Raw genomic sequence first — 12,171 nt, 5'->3', positions numbered from 1 at the left:
TGATGTTAGAAGACAAACTTTGACTTTGATTTGTTCTACCTAAAGAGGATAGTGAAACACACCTGCCCAAGAGCCCTGCCATAGCATCTTGGTACCAAAGACACTGTTCAATGTCAGTAGATAGGACTGGGTCCCTTCCAGCTGTCCCGAAGCGGAGAAGACTCAGGGACTGAATCTGTCATGGGCCGGCCCCACCCATGGCACCCCAAGGCAGGGGTAGCTGAGCAAGGGGCCTGCCCTGCCCACCAGCACCACTGCACTGAAGACCAACAGGGCAGCGTGCTGGTTTCCAGAGTGGCAGAGACCCAAGCTGCTCTTTCAAATGGCATTCAAGTGAATTTGCCAAAAATATGTGCCACAGGAGGATCTAGCACATGTAGTTCAATACAATTCTACGGACATTGCAGACTTTGAAGCCTTTCTGACTTGAGCTGTTTCTGATTCTTCTTCACTTTAATTGGAGTTTTTAGATCAGTTTCACATTTCTCCACAGTCTTTCCTAATTCATTTAAGAAATCGGCAGCAATACTAGATGAGTACTACCAACACTGGGATGTAATCTTGACGGCCATCTCTGGAAAGGAACTCACCATATTTATATACAAGGTGAGAGGGTTTTTTTTGTTTTTTTTTTTTTAATTTTTTTTTTCAACGTTTATTTATTTTTGGGACAGAGAGAGACAGAGCATGAACGGGGGAGGGGCAGAGAGAGAGGGAGACACAGAATTGGAAACAGGCTCCAGGCTCTGAGCCATCAGCCCAGAGCCCGACGCGGGGCTCGAACTCACGGACCGCGAGATCGTGACCTGGCTGAAGTCGGACGCTTAACCGACTGCGCCACCCAGGCGCCCCACAAGGTGAGAGTTTTGCTAAGTGGGACCAGACTTTGGAGCAGGCATTTATTATTGAGTCCTTTCTATATCCCAGGGTGCTTTATATATATTAACTCATTCAATCCTCCCAATAAACCCTGCATGGTTTAGTGGTATGTATTATTTTCTCCACCTTATACATGGCAAAAGTGAGACTCAGGGAGTGTAACTGAGCAACTTGCCCAAAGTCACCTAGCCAGTCCACGTCTGAGCCAGAACACCAACACACGACCTTCAGAATCCATCTCATTCCAAACCTCACATGTCTTCATCACTGCTTCAATATCACCATCAAACATGACTTCCTGACATGCACTGAAGTCCTTTTCATCTTCTGGTCACCCTGCACATGAGCATACTGGAGTACTACCCGGCAGGGTAGCCTAACCTCATCTAGGACTAGGGAGGCAATTCTCACACTGAATTCTAACAGAGGAGCTAGCATTAGTGTGTGGGGCAAATCACTCAGCAGACAGGGGCACCTGGCTGGCTCAGTAGGCAGAGCATGTGATTCTTGATCTTGGGGTCAGGAGTTCAAGCCCCACATTGGGTGTAGAACTTACTTAAAGAAAAAAGACTCAACAGACGGCAAGATCTAAAGGCAGAGAAAGCACACATATCCAAAGTCCTAGAAGAAGCTCCGAGTCCAGCAGAGTGCAGCATGTAGAAAAAAAAGAGATGAAACGAAAAAAGCAGTGATGGGCTAGATGGAGGGGGGAGGGAGTCTAGGGAGCCCAGAGTAATGAGCCTGGACTTTATGCTAAGGGCAATTAGGAAGCCACTGAAGGACTTAAAGGAGGAGTGTCGAAATCTGATTTGCATTTTTGGAAGATCGCTCTGGCTGCAAAATGGAGGATTAGACCCAACACACACACATTTTCAAGTTGGTTTACAATGGATGGCTTCACATGCCAAGACCCAACTGCCCAGACTTTTGGGACCACACTCCAGCTCCATTTTGAGCCAGTACATTCTGTTACCTACTTGGCTCTAGTCCACATCACCTTGGAATTCTTCATTGGGAGTGTGACGTCATCTATAAATCCCAGCTTTCACCTCCAGACACATGGGCAGAGAAGGCTGGCTACCCTTTCTGACAAGCAGGGCATTCTCTGTCTTTTCTTTTAATTTCATTACATTGTATTTTTAATTACATTACATCTTAAACCTATTCCCACTTTCTTCATTAGAAACATATTCTTAAAAACAAATTCTTTTTAAGCATCATTTTTTAGTGAATGCCTAGCATTTTGTTATATAGGTGATGGTGCTCAAGTCCTTTGTAGAAAAGTACGTTAGTGCTGCTTCCCTACAGCCCACCCCAACCTCTGGGACTTGCTTTTCCCCCCTACCCCACCCCCCACCATTAGTAACCACCAGTCAGATCTCTTAGTTTCACATGGCCAGTAGGCTTTGTCACATGCATGTGCCCTGGTTAAAGAAATCACTCAGAAGTTCTGCACTCCAGGGCCTTGCTGGAGAGCGCAGATTGGAACTGACACCTCTCTTTTCCACCACCAGCCTGACAGACTCCCTGATATTTAAGAACCTTTTCTGTGAGCTCTCTCCTTCTATCAACCGAGAGCTCCAGGAAGCAAGATAGGTCCCCAAAAGGACTCATCATTTTCCTCCTAACCTGTTCCCCTCCTCTTTCCTAGCTCAGTGAAAGGCATCACCAACTGACTACCCCAACATCAAGTCAGAAATGAGGTCTCGTGGACATTTAATCACACACATATGCAAATACGTTAACATATGTCAAAGGAAACCTACTACAGATCATCCTTGACTACGTATTCGCACCCACTCTATTACTCACAAAGGCCAACTTTCTCCACCACTCAAATAGCTCGCTTGCCACATGTTCTCCATCCCTAAGAGCTGCCCCAGCTCCAACCAGCCTGTCCTTCAGCTCAATTATACCTCAGCATGTCACAGAGTTTCTGTGTGAAGGCACAGGAGCCTTTCAGACTTCTGCCTGGAGCCCCTCAGGGTCTCCTCTGCCCTTTGGACATGCTGGGGCCCTGCCTCAGTTTTCTCTGCAGCCTCTTCCAGGGCTCCCTCATGCTGCTTTCTCTGCTTCTGCTATTGGGCCCACAGTCCCCAGACCACCTCCCCCTCCAGACTCTCTTGCTCACCTTCCACACTTGCTATCGTCTCACCTGAATGTCCTGCCCCACTGAAGACCCAGCCTCTACCCCTGGAAGCCTCCCAGGCCTCTTCCCCAGGCCATCTCTGGCCCTAGCCAGGCTTACTTCTCCCATCGGACTGGACACAGTGCTAAAGCCAAACTTCTACCTGCCTGCTTCTTATGGGGAACTGGAGACAGATGTGGGTGTAGGGTGGGACCAGGCACCTGCAAGCCCCCGCTCAGGTGAAGCTTGCCAAAAGCACACCGGAGACCCTTTGTTCTAGGAGAGCTACAGAAACAAGATGATGGTTTGTGACAAGACTAAGGGAAGATCAAACCAGGAGATGAAGGAAAGAAGCAAGGAGTGGAGGATTTGAACTGACTTATTATTTTATTCTGTATCTAATTCCCCAAAGGAACTGGGCAAGTAAAGGGTTGACTTGAGCATGTGGTCAGTGCTGTGGAGAGGTAAGCCTATGGCTCTACCAGAATGAAGGCTCTCTGGGTCTGCTCCACTTGAGCATGAGCATCGAGCATTGTCTGAGGGGAGCTCACTGGCCACAAGTGCCTGGCCCCGCCCACATCCAGTGTCAGACTCTGCATGTGGAGACGGGACAGGTCTGCGTGTAAGAAGGCCTCTCCCTAGCTGGTTCTGATACTAGCAAAGTTGAGGGGCCACTGGACCCACGATCTCTTCTCTCTTTTCCTGTGGGTCTCACCTTGAGTGTTCGGGGGCTGTCCTTTCAATCTCAGAACTGATTTTAGGAGCGTCTTTCTTTTTCCTGTATTGCTTCCTCTTGCACCACCCTCACCTCTCCCAGTGTTACTTTAATGACATTCGGTGACTTCTAACCTCCTGTGCCTCTCTTCTTCCTGACTGCATTCTGCTCCCTGGGCCTTACTTAACCCACTTGACTTCTTCAGGGCAGCAAATGAAACCATGGGCATCCTGGCGATGGGTGGATGGGAGAACTCCAGGCAAGAGCCAAGCCATGCTCACCTCCTGTCCCCACTGTGCCTCACACCCCTAACACCAAGTCCAGTTGCTGGCCAGCACTTTATGTGAAGGCCCAGGGCCCCAGAGGTCCAGGGATTCCTCCACATAACTAGCAAAAGTCCCAGATAGGAAGAAAAGAATAGATGATAATGGCATAAATATGGGCACTCTGTAGCTACACATTATTAGGCCATGATACAGAGAAGATGCTGATTATATGATAGGTAGAGAAATCTCCAAAATAGAAAATATAGGGGAAATAACCATTTTGTGAGGCAGAAGAGCCAGAAATAGAGCAGGTAATCCCCAGGATTCGATTTTCATCCACTCTTTTATTTGGCCTGTTGTCTTAATCCAAATGCCTGGGCAGACTCCTTAGCATCACATGCACTGCTCCTGAGACCTACAGAGGGGCCTCCGGACACGCATGTTCCAACTGGAATCCGGCTGCCAGCACTTCCGTCCTAAGCCCAAATCACCTGCCTCCATTCTGCCTGGGCTAACTTCCTCCTCTGGCAGCTTTCCCACTAATTTGCAAGTCCTTCCTGTGAAGGCAGGGGGAATATCATCAGCTCTGCCTCCCCTCTCAGTGCCTCACACCGCCTCAAATTGAATATCCAGAGGGTACATCAAATACCTAAAAAGGCGGTGTAGTGCCGAGGTCTGTGAATAAGCTCTGAAGCCAGGCTGGGTCTGAGCCCCGCTCTGCAAGGCTCCAGTGAGATATCCCCTGTAGGGTGTGTAGGCTCTCAATGAATACAGACCCCTCCTTTGATAAACAAAGCAGTTTGCGTTGCAGTATCAGTGTCAATGATGCTCTGAAATGGACAAAAATGTACGAACTGAAACAGAAAATGTATTATCACCTTAGCAAAGACACAGAGAAATGTTCTTTGAAGGGAAGCCTCTGGTCACATTTAAGCAAATGAAAAAAAAGTTTGTGTGTGTGTGTGTGTGTGTGTGTGTGTGTGTGTGTGTGTGTGTGTGTGTTTAATTGGCTGGCCATTAAATCATCTTTGCTTTAGCTTTGAGTGGCCATAATGCAAATTCTCCTTTCTTGGTGGATGTGTTCTGCTCCTAAGATGCAGAGTCCCTCCGGAGGAGTCTGGCCTGCCGGTAACACCATGTGTTCCATTATCTGTGATATTCCACACCCCAGATTTATCGGCTATGGCCCTATCAGTGATGGTATTCCCAGAAAATTTAGGAACCACTTTTATGTTTCCCCTTTTGATATACAGCTACCATTGCCATGTGGGACTTTAATAAAGCCCATCTCAAAATTTGAGACTGGACCCATGGAGATAACTAAGTCTGCAATAATAAATCTTGTCAAAATAGGAAATTCATTCCTTTCCTGAAAATGAAATGAAGATATGATTTAAAGCACCCTTTTCTCACGTACCAGCACTGAAATAATAATGTGCTGGCCTTCCCAGGCACACACCAACTTTCACACCACCACAGGAAGGCCAGGCAAGCTGTGGCATTGGATGCATTAGAAAGAATAATTTAATTAATAATCATTACGTTATTAACTATAACCCTTTAAATATTACGGGAGTTTTAAAGTTCACAAAGCTCACTCACATGAGTCTCATCCCTATTTTACAGATGAGCAAACTGAGGCACAGAGAAATTCAGAGGCTTATTCATGCACGTGTAGTTGAAAGTGTGATCCAGGCATCTGACTCCTAGCCTAGCGCTCTGTCAGAGGGAGGCTTTTGAGCTGTTTTCGGGAACAGAGATGGAGATACGGAGCCAAGCAAAGCTTATTTGCCTTTTTCAAAAACCAAACATTGATGACTTTGCTTTAGTCAGAATAATTCAGGGAAAAAATAGACTTACTTTGTTCCAATTCTACAGGGCCAACTCTTCCAAAATCAAATAGAAAGACCAAGAAACAATATCTGGACCAGTTCAATGTAGCTTCTGAATCAATTCAAGCCATAAATATTTATTGGATGGTTATGTCCAAAGACTCAGGCTTTGGCTTCAAGGAGCTTACAGTTTAGTCGAAAGGCTAAAACAAGAATGCATGCCATACACACGCGCATGCACACACACACACACACACACACACACACCCCAGAACAAAGGCCGACTTAAGGTAGAGAAAGACTAATGGAGGTGAGGTGAGGAGGGGGCATTCAGGAAGGGTTTCTTGAAGAATGCAGTGATGGGCTTTGACATTGAAGGAGGAAGAAATGCATGAGAGGCACACCTGTACAAAGGCATTATGGAGGCAAAGCACGGAGATGAGTTAACATACATGCAAAGTGCCTGGCACATAGTGACCATTTGCTAACGCCTATTCATTTTTATTGGAAGGAAAGGGAAGAAACCTTGGACTGAGTTTAAGAAAAAGCCATACTGAGAGGAGACAAGCAGAAGTAGTGAGCAAGCGGTTTGCTAGGGTGAACAAGAGGAGAGACCGGTTGCACGGGCCAACTCATGGTCCCCTTCACAGGGAAGCCATTTGCGTTCAGGCTCTGAATTTTGTCTGCTGCCCCCCCTGCTTTGAGCAGTGGCTGTGAGGAGCAAAAGACGTGCAAAACATAGGGGCACCTGGGTGGCTCAGTCGTTTAAGCAACCGACTTCGGCTCAGGTCATGATCTTGCAGTCCGTGGGTTCAAGCCCCACATCAGGCTCTGTGCTGAAAGCTCAGCACCTGGAGCCTGCTTCTGATTCTGTCTCCCTCTCTCTCTGCCCCTCCCTCGCTCACACTCTGTCTCTCTCTCTCTCTCTCTCATTAATGTTAATAAATAAACATTAAAAAAAATTTTTACAGATGTGCAAACCATATAATGCTGGACATAACTGAGGGTGTAGTGTCTGTGCTCACAAGATCCTGCTCTCCTAGTCTAGTACATGGCTGAGGGGTGACAGGACCACACAGGGAACAGCTCCAGCCGCCATCGCCCTTGCAAAGGGAGGGAAGCGCTGGGTTGGAGATGAACATAGAGCAGGCTGGGAAAGTTTCCACACCGTCAGCCACTGCCAGCACCTCCCAGAGCTCTAGAAGGGCAAGGCTACTTCCATTTTTTTGAGGGTCCTGAGGTACTAAAAGAAGAAGAGTTGCCAAAGCAGGGTTATCAAAGTTGGGGTGTATTTTCAAGCCTCACAACTAATATTCTAGCACGTTTAATAATTAACGTGCAATGTACCATCATTATGCTATTCAAAAGCCAAATAGAGACTTTATAAATAAATATCAATTCATACTGCAACATAGACTAGCTATATGGTGTGGCAACAGAACCTAGGTTTCAAGATAATGTGATGAACACCAGTCTCTCTGGATCCTGTCCGCTCTATCACAGATTGAATGTATAAAGTCACCTGCAGATAACAACAAAAATTTACATTCAAGCCCCTGACAATTAGGAGGCAAGACCTTCCTGCTTACCTTCCTTCCCTTCGTCCCACTCTTGCTCACCCCTCCCCCACCTTCCTCACCACTTCAGATTCATGCAGGTCACCCCAGGTGTCCCCTGCAAGTCCCATAGCAGGACCAAACAAAGACACCTCTTCAGTCCAGGAGCTAGGGCTTGCCCTGCTGTGCTAGGGAGACCAAGCACTCTTCGGGGAGCCTTGCATAGTCTGGAAGGATGGATAGGCCCTGCTGCACAGTGAAGCGGTGAAGGCCACTTTCCACTCCTCTGCTTGCTTAGTTTTTTTGTGCCCCCTTCTTCTTGGCTTCTCGAGGCCCTGTACAAACCACTGTTGTTCCAAATGGCTAAAACCACTTGACATTTAGTGCAGCAGAGACCCTGCAAGGAACTAACTCCATGCTCAGTGGTAGAATTCACTGCACCAAAAAATTAGATCGTTCCACCGCCTGCCTATGACTCTCTATTGCTTTACAAATGATTAGAAAAAAAAAGAAAGAAATAGCAGGCTTTCTTCAGATGCCCCCAAAAGACCGTCAAAGAATGTAGTGTTCCCCTGAACACATACCTATGACCAAGACAACACCAAGGCAAGCAGAGACAAATGCATTAATCTGCTTGTTCCATCAGTCATCCCATACACATTTACTGCGTGACCATGTGCGTCAGGTACTGGGCACACAGCTAGGAATAGGGTGTGATCTTTTCCTTACCAAAACCAGAGGATGAAGTAGGTGGACAGACCAGGGACAAGGAGAGAGCTCAGTAAACACTATCCCAGCAAAGTCACAGGTATTCAGGTAGCAGGATTAGTGTAACCCCTTATGGTGGGGCTGAGATGCCCACCCCCCTCTCTTCGCATCCATTCCCCAGCCCCCTTCATCCTCTCTTCCTTTATTTCATTCTGACCCTCTTCCTCCTCACCCATCCTGAGCCTCACTCTCTCTCCAACCTCCCTGCCCTCCTCCCCTAACCTCAAGCTCTGGGTAAACATAAAAAGCACACACATTCTTGTGCCCAAGGCATCCTCAGCCTTAGAAACCTTTCATTCTTAATGCAAATGCCTACTTTACACATGCTTTGTGATTTATTTATTTCCATCCCAACCTTCAGAAGCAGGGGGACTTATCAGTAAATGTCATAAATTCTGGATTTTTTTTTTTTAAAGCTGCAGCTCCAACAGCCAGCATCTGACAAGGATGCGTGCTACACAAACAGAAAACTGAATGAAGCCCCAGAAGAATGCAGGCATTTTTAGAGCTCCAGAGTTTTAGCTCAATTCCCTGTGTCGAGGTGGTTTCTATCTGTGTCAGTCAGTGCGTCACAACATCAGCCTCCATCCACCGTTGCACAGCACCCCTCAGCAAGTGCCTTCCCACACAATATCATCAACTGTAAAAACTGCAACCACTGTTGAAGTTACAACCACAATTATTTCTACAAATGGGGAGGGATTTGGTGCTGCTCAGTCAGTCCCTGCTAAGTAGGTTACCCACTGGACAAACACCTTTCCTTTTAGTAAATTCCAAATGCCCCTGGCTCAGCTGTATATTCATAGGAATTACCAGTTCACGGGAATAAAATGTTCACTTGCATTTATGAAGTTCTCTTTTGGTGCTGATGATAAGGATGGTTCCACAGCAGCCCCAGTCTGTGGTGACCAACTGTAAAGTCCTCAGCTGCTTGGTTTTAAGAATCCCTCCCTTAAAGTGTCACCTCATTTGTAAAAATTGGGCCTAAGTTGGACTTCACCTTATATGAACCTTCAACCCTGGCCATCTGCTTCCCAGCCCCTGCAGGAGCTTCCTCTGTCTTCTCTAAATCTCTCTTTCTGCATCGCCCTGCCTCCCTCACCTTTCCCTTGAGGGCCTTCCACCTTCTTGTGATTTTGTATTTTGCTAGAAATTTTAACTCTATTCTCTGAGATGGCTCTCAAGACCACACCAATAGCTCAGAGTACTCACAATCGTTACAAAATACAAATGAAGCACCCCACAGCCCACCCCATGCCATATCCTCACCCAAAAGACCAGCTCTCAGAGCATATGTCATCACGATCACATTAAATTCAGATTTCCTTATTATTGTTGTATCAATCCTAGCATCCAAGGTGCTGCATACAATAATGAATATCTGTATGGAAGATTTCTGAATGCTCACTGACGCAGTATGCTACAACCAGCTAGTAAAAACAACACAACTCAGGAGGAGGGAAATATGCTTTCGTCTAGCACTCAAAATGGACATAAAGTTTATAAGAATATGAAGATTAAGACCAAAGAAGTAAAAAGAATATTGACCTTGCCACTTTTATGAGAGTATATTATATACAGTCGGGATTCAGACTTATATTGATGGGAGCTTCGCAGGATGGAAAGGAACCAAAGAAGAGAAGAAGGGAGAGTTCTTTTTTGACTACTGCTCAAAAAAAAAAAAAAAATAGTTAAGGTATCAGGAGCATCAAGGAAGAAGCTCCAGAGGAAGAAGTGAGATAAAAACACTGAGTGAGCAGTTTGGGAGAGGATCAGCTTGGCTCCTAAAGCGATAGGCAGGAGTGGAAATAGAGAGCATGCTTTCCTAACAAGAAGTTTACATTCATGCCAAGAAAGTGGGTGAACACTGTCAGATATAACCAGACTTCCCCCTGCCTGACTCACAGGATGGGCTCTGGTATTTCAGACCCTAGCAGAAGGACTTGAGATTCTCCAAGTGGCACCAACCCAAACTCTGATTCACCATAGGTTTGGGGAAGGCCTCTTTTTCGGTCCTGCTAAAGGGGTGGTGCCTTTGTGAAACTACTATTTACACACACGATGGAAATCCCTTGAGGGAAGAGGGGCTGGCTTTTGAAGGGGTGCAGGGACGCCTGGAGTGGGATGGTTACTTTGGTTACAATCAAGAACATCTCTGGCCCTGTGTCTCATCTCTAGGAAAAGGCTGCATGTTCGTCTTGCTGACCAACTGGTAAGCGGAGTGTGACCCACAAGCAGTCTGTTCTCCACACTCTGCTGTCAACCAAGGCTCCAAACTTCTTTCTCAGAGTGAGACAATTTCAGAAAGAAAAAAAATATGTTTCCTTCTCAATCAAGACCAATGCCTCTGCCCCCGGAACCCTGGGGGCCCCATTCCCTGGTGAGGAGGCTTGTAGGCTGTGCCCCACATCAACTCCTTCGGGTTAAAATGGCTCTCCTGACCCTGGAGTTCAGCCCTACTTCCAGTTCCCAGAACTGCATCCGTGTACTCTGGGCCTCCTATATGGGGGGGCTCTAAAACACCTCTCAGGGGGGGCCAGAGCCCTCTGCCCAGTTAAATGCACCTTCCCTTCACAATCAAAGGTGTTTCAGACTAAGAGGTGTTTCTCACCAAAGGTGTTTCTAAAGGTGCTTTGAGTCAGGGGTAGGGAGAACCTAGACTCAGAAGGGAAGTGCTCAACGCACGGACAGTTGACCTAAGGGGTCTGGGTCATGGAGATATCTTGTGTGGCACTCCTTCACAAAAGGCAGACCTGTTCTCTGACCAGGCCCTTGGGCCAAGCTGGACAGCACCCGTGTCTGGCTTCCAAAGGAACTTCCCCTCCTGGCCATCAGTCGCTCATCTTGAGTGACCGGAACACAAGATGTTGCCAAATGCCCCGGGGACATGCCTTCAGCCGCCGGACCTAGAGGGTTAGGAAAGGCGCTTCCTAGGCTAGAGAAGGGTCGAGGAAGGACTGGAGTACCCCCTCGTTCAGAGATCTGGGAACGAAGCTCTCCTTGTCAGAGTGTGGATCACCGGGGAAGGCGCCGGGCAGGGCAGCCTCCGGAGCCCAGAGCCGCATTTCCCTACACCAGCTTCCTTGCAAAACCAGGAGAGGCGGCGAGACGGAGCGGAGCAGCCAGTCACCCTCGCCCGCCGCCGGGAGGCCGGAAAAGTTCCTCCCAGAGCGCGGCGAGCTTGCCGGCATCTGTCCAAGGTGCTGAAAGGTCTCCGCGGCCGGCGGGAGGGCCGGCTTCTGCGCGCCCTCAGCCTCCTGGCCGCCCGCTCTGCCCTTCCAGCCTCTTGCCCTGTCCTCTGCCCCGCCGCACCGAAGCCTCTTCCCTCCTCCTCTCCCACCCCGCGCCCTCCACTCTCGAGCGGCATCAACTCCGCCGGCGCCCGGGCCCCCGGGCCCCCACCATGTTCTTAGGTCTGCCGAGCCCCTTCCCGCAGCGGCCACCTCCAGGGCGCCTCTGCCGCTGGGCTGTCGCCGCCGCCCCCCTCTTACCTTCTTCTTTCGGTCACGGGAGCGGTTCCTCCGCTTCCTGTTGGATTCCTCCTTCTCCTTCTGCTCCTGGAGGGCCTGCGCCTCGATGTCTTTGATTTTCTTCAGCTGTTTAGCCGCTTGAGCCATGGCGGGTCACGGTGCTCCGGTCCCCGCCTCCCGGACCCCTCACACTTGGCAATCCAGGTGGCGACACCCTCCCGAGGAGGAAAAAAAAATGAGTCTCTGCTCCGCGGAAGGGGGGGGGGGGAGCTTCTTTCCCCACCGCGGGAAGGATGCGGCCGGGTCGGCGGGGGAGGCAGCTGCGAGACGATAAGAGGGCGAGGCGCGCCGCGGCTGCCCGGCGGCCCCCGGATGGCGCCTCCCGCCGCGGCCGGAGCTCGCTCACCAGCGCCCGGGACGGGCTCTGGGCTCGGCCCCGCCGCCTCCTTCCCTCTCTCCCTCCCTCCGTCCCTCCCTCCCTCTCCTGCGGCGGCGGCGGCGGCGGCGCGGGGGGCGGGGGCGGGGAGGCGGCTTGTACTGCGGCGAGCGGCGAGCGG

The 12,171-nt window shown here is 49.1% G+C and overlaps 1 protein-coding gene across 18 annotated transcripts in view; it reads right to left on the bottom strand.

Moving 5' to 3' along the window:
- ANK1 (ankyrin 1) overlaps positions 1–11,870 on the bottom strand; it is a 217,477-nt gene extending 205,607 nt beyond the window's left edge. For 7 of the 18 annotated variants that reach the window (XM_086703606.1, XM_086703608.1, XM_086703618.1 and 4 more), the window contains exon 1: positions 11,636–11,869. In XM_086703606.1, coding sequence (XP_086559732.1) covers positions 11,636–11,761 — 126 coding nt within the window. In that variant the 5' untranslated portion in view covers positions 11,762–11,869. Of the gene's footprint in view, positions 1–11,635 lie in introns of all 18 variants that reach the window. The other 11 variants (XM_086703612.1, XM_086703625.1, XM_086703613.1 and 8 more) reach the window with 4 other exon arrangements.
- Between the last annotated feature and the right edge of the window lie 301 nt (positions 11,871–12,171).

The sequence above is a fragment of the Puma concolor genome, chromosome B1 (genome assembly GCF_028749965.1).
Source record: "Puma concolor isolate L17-30 chromosome B1, mPumCon1.1.hap2, whole genome shotgun sequence".
NCBI lineage: Eukaryota > Metazoa > Chordata > Mammalia > Carnivora > Felidae > Puma > Puma concolor.
This window is presented reverse-complemented; position numbering and strand designations above follow the sequence as displayed.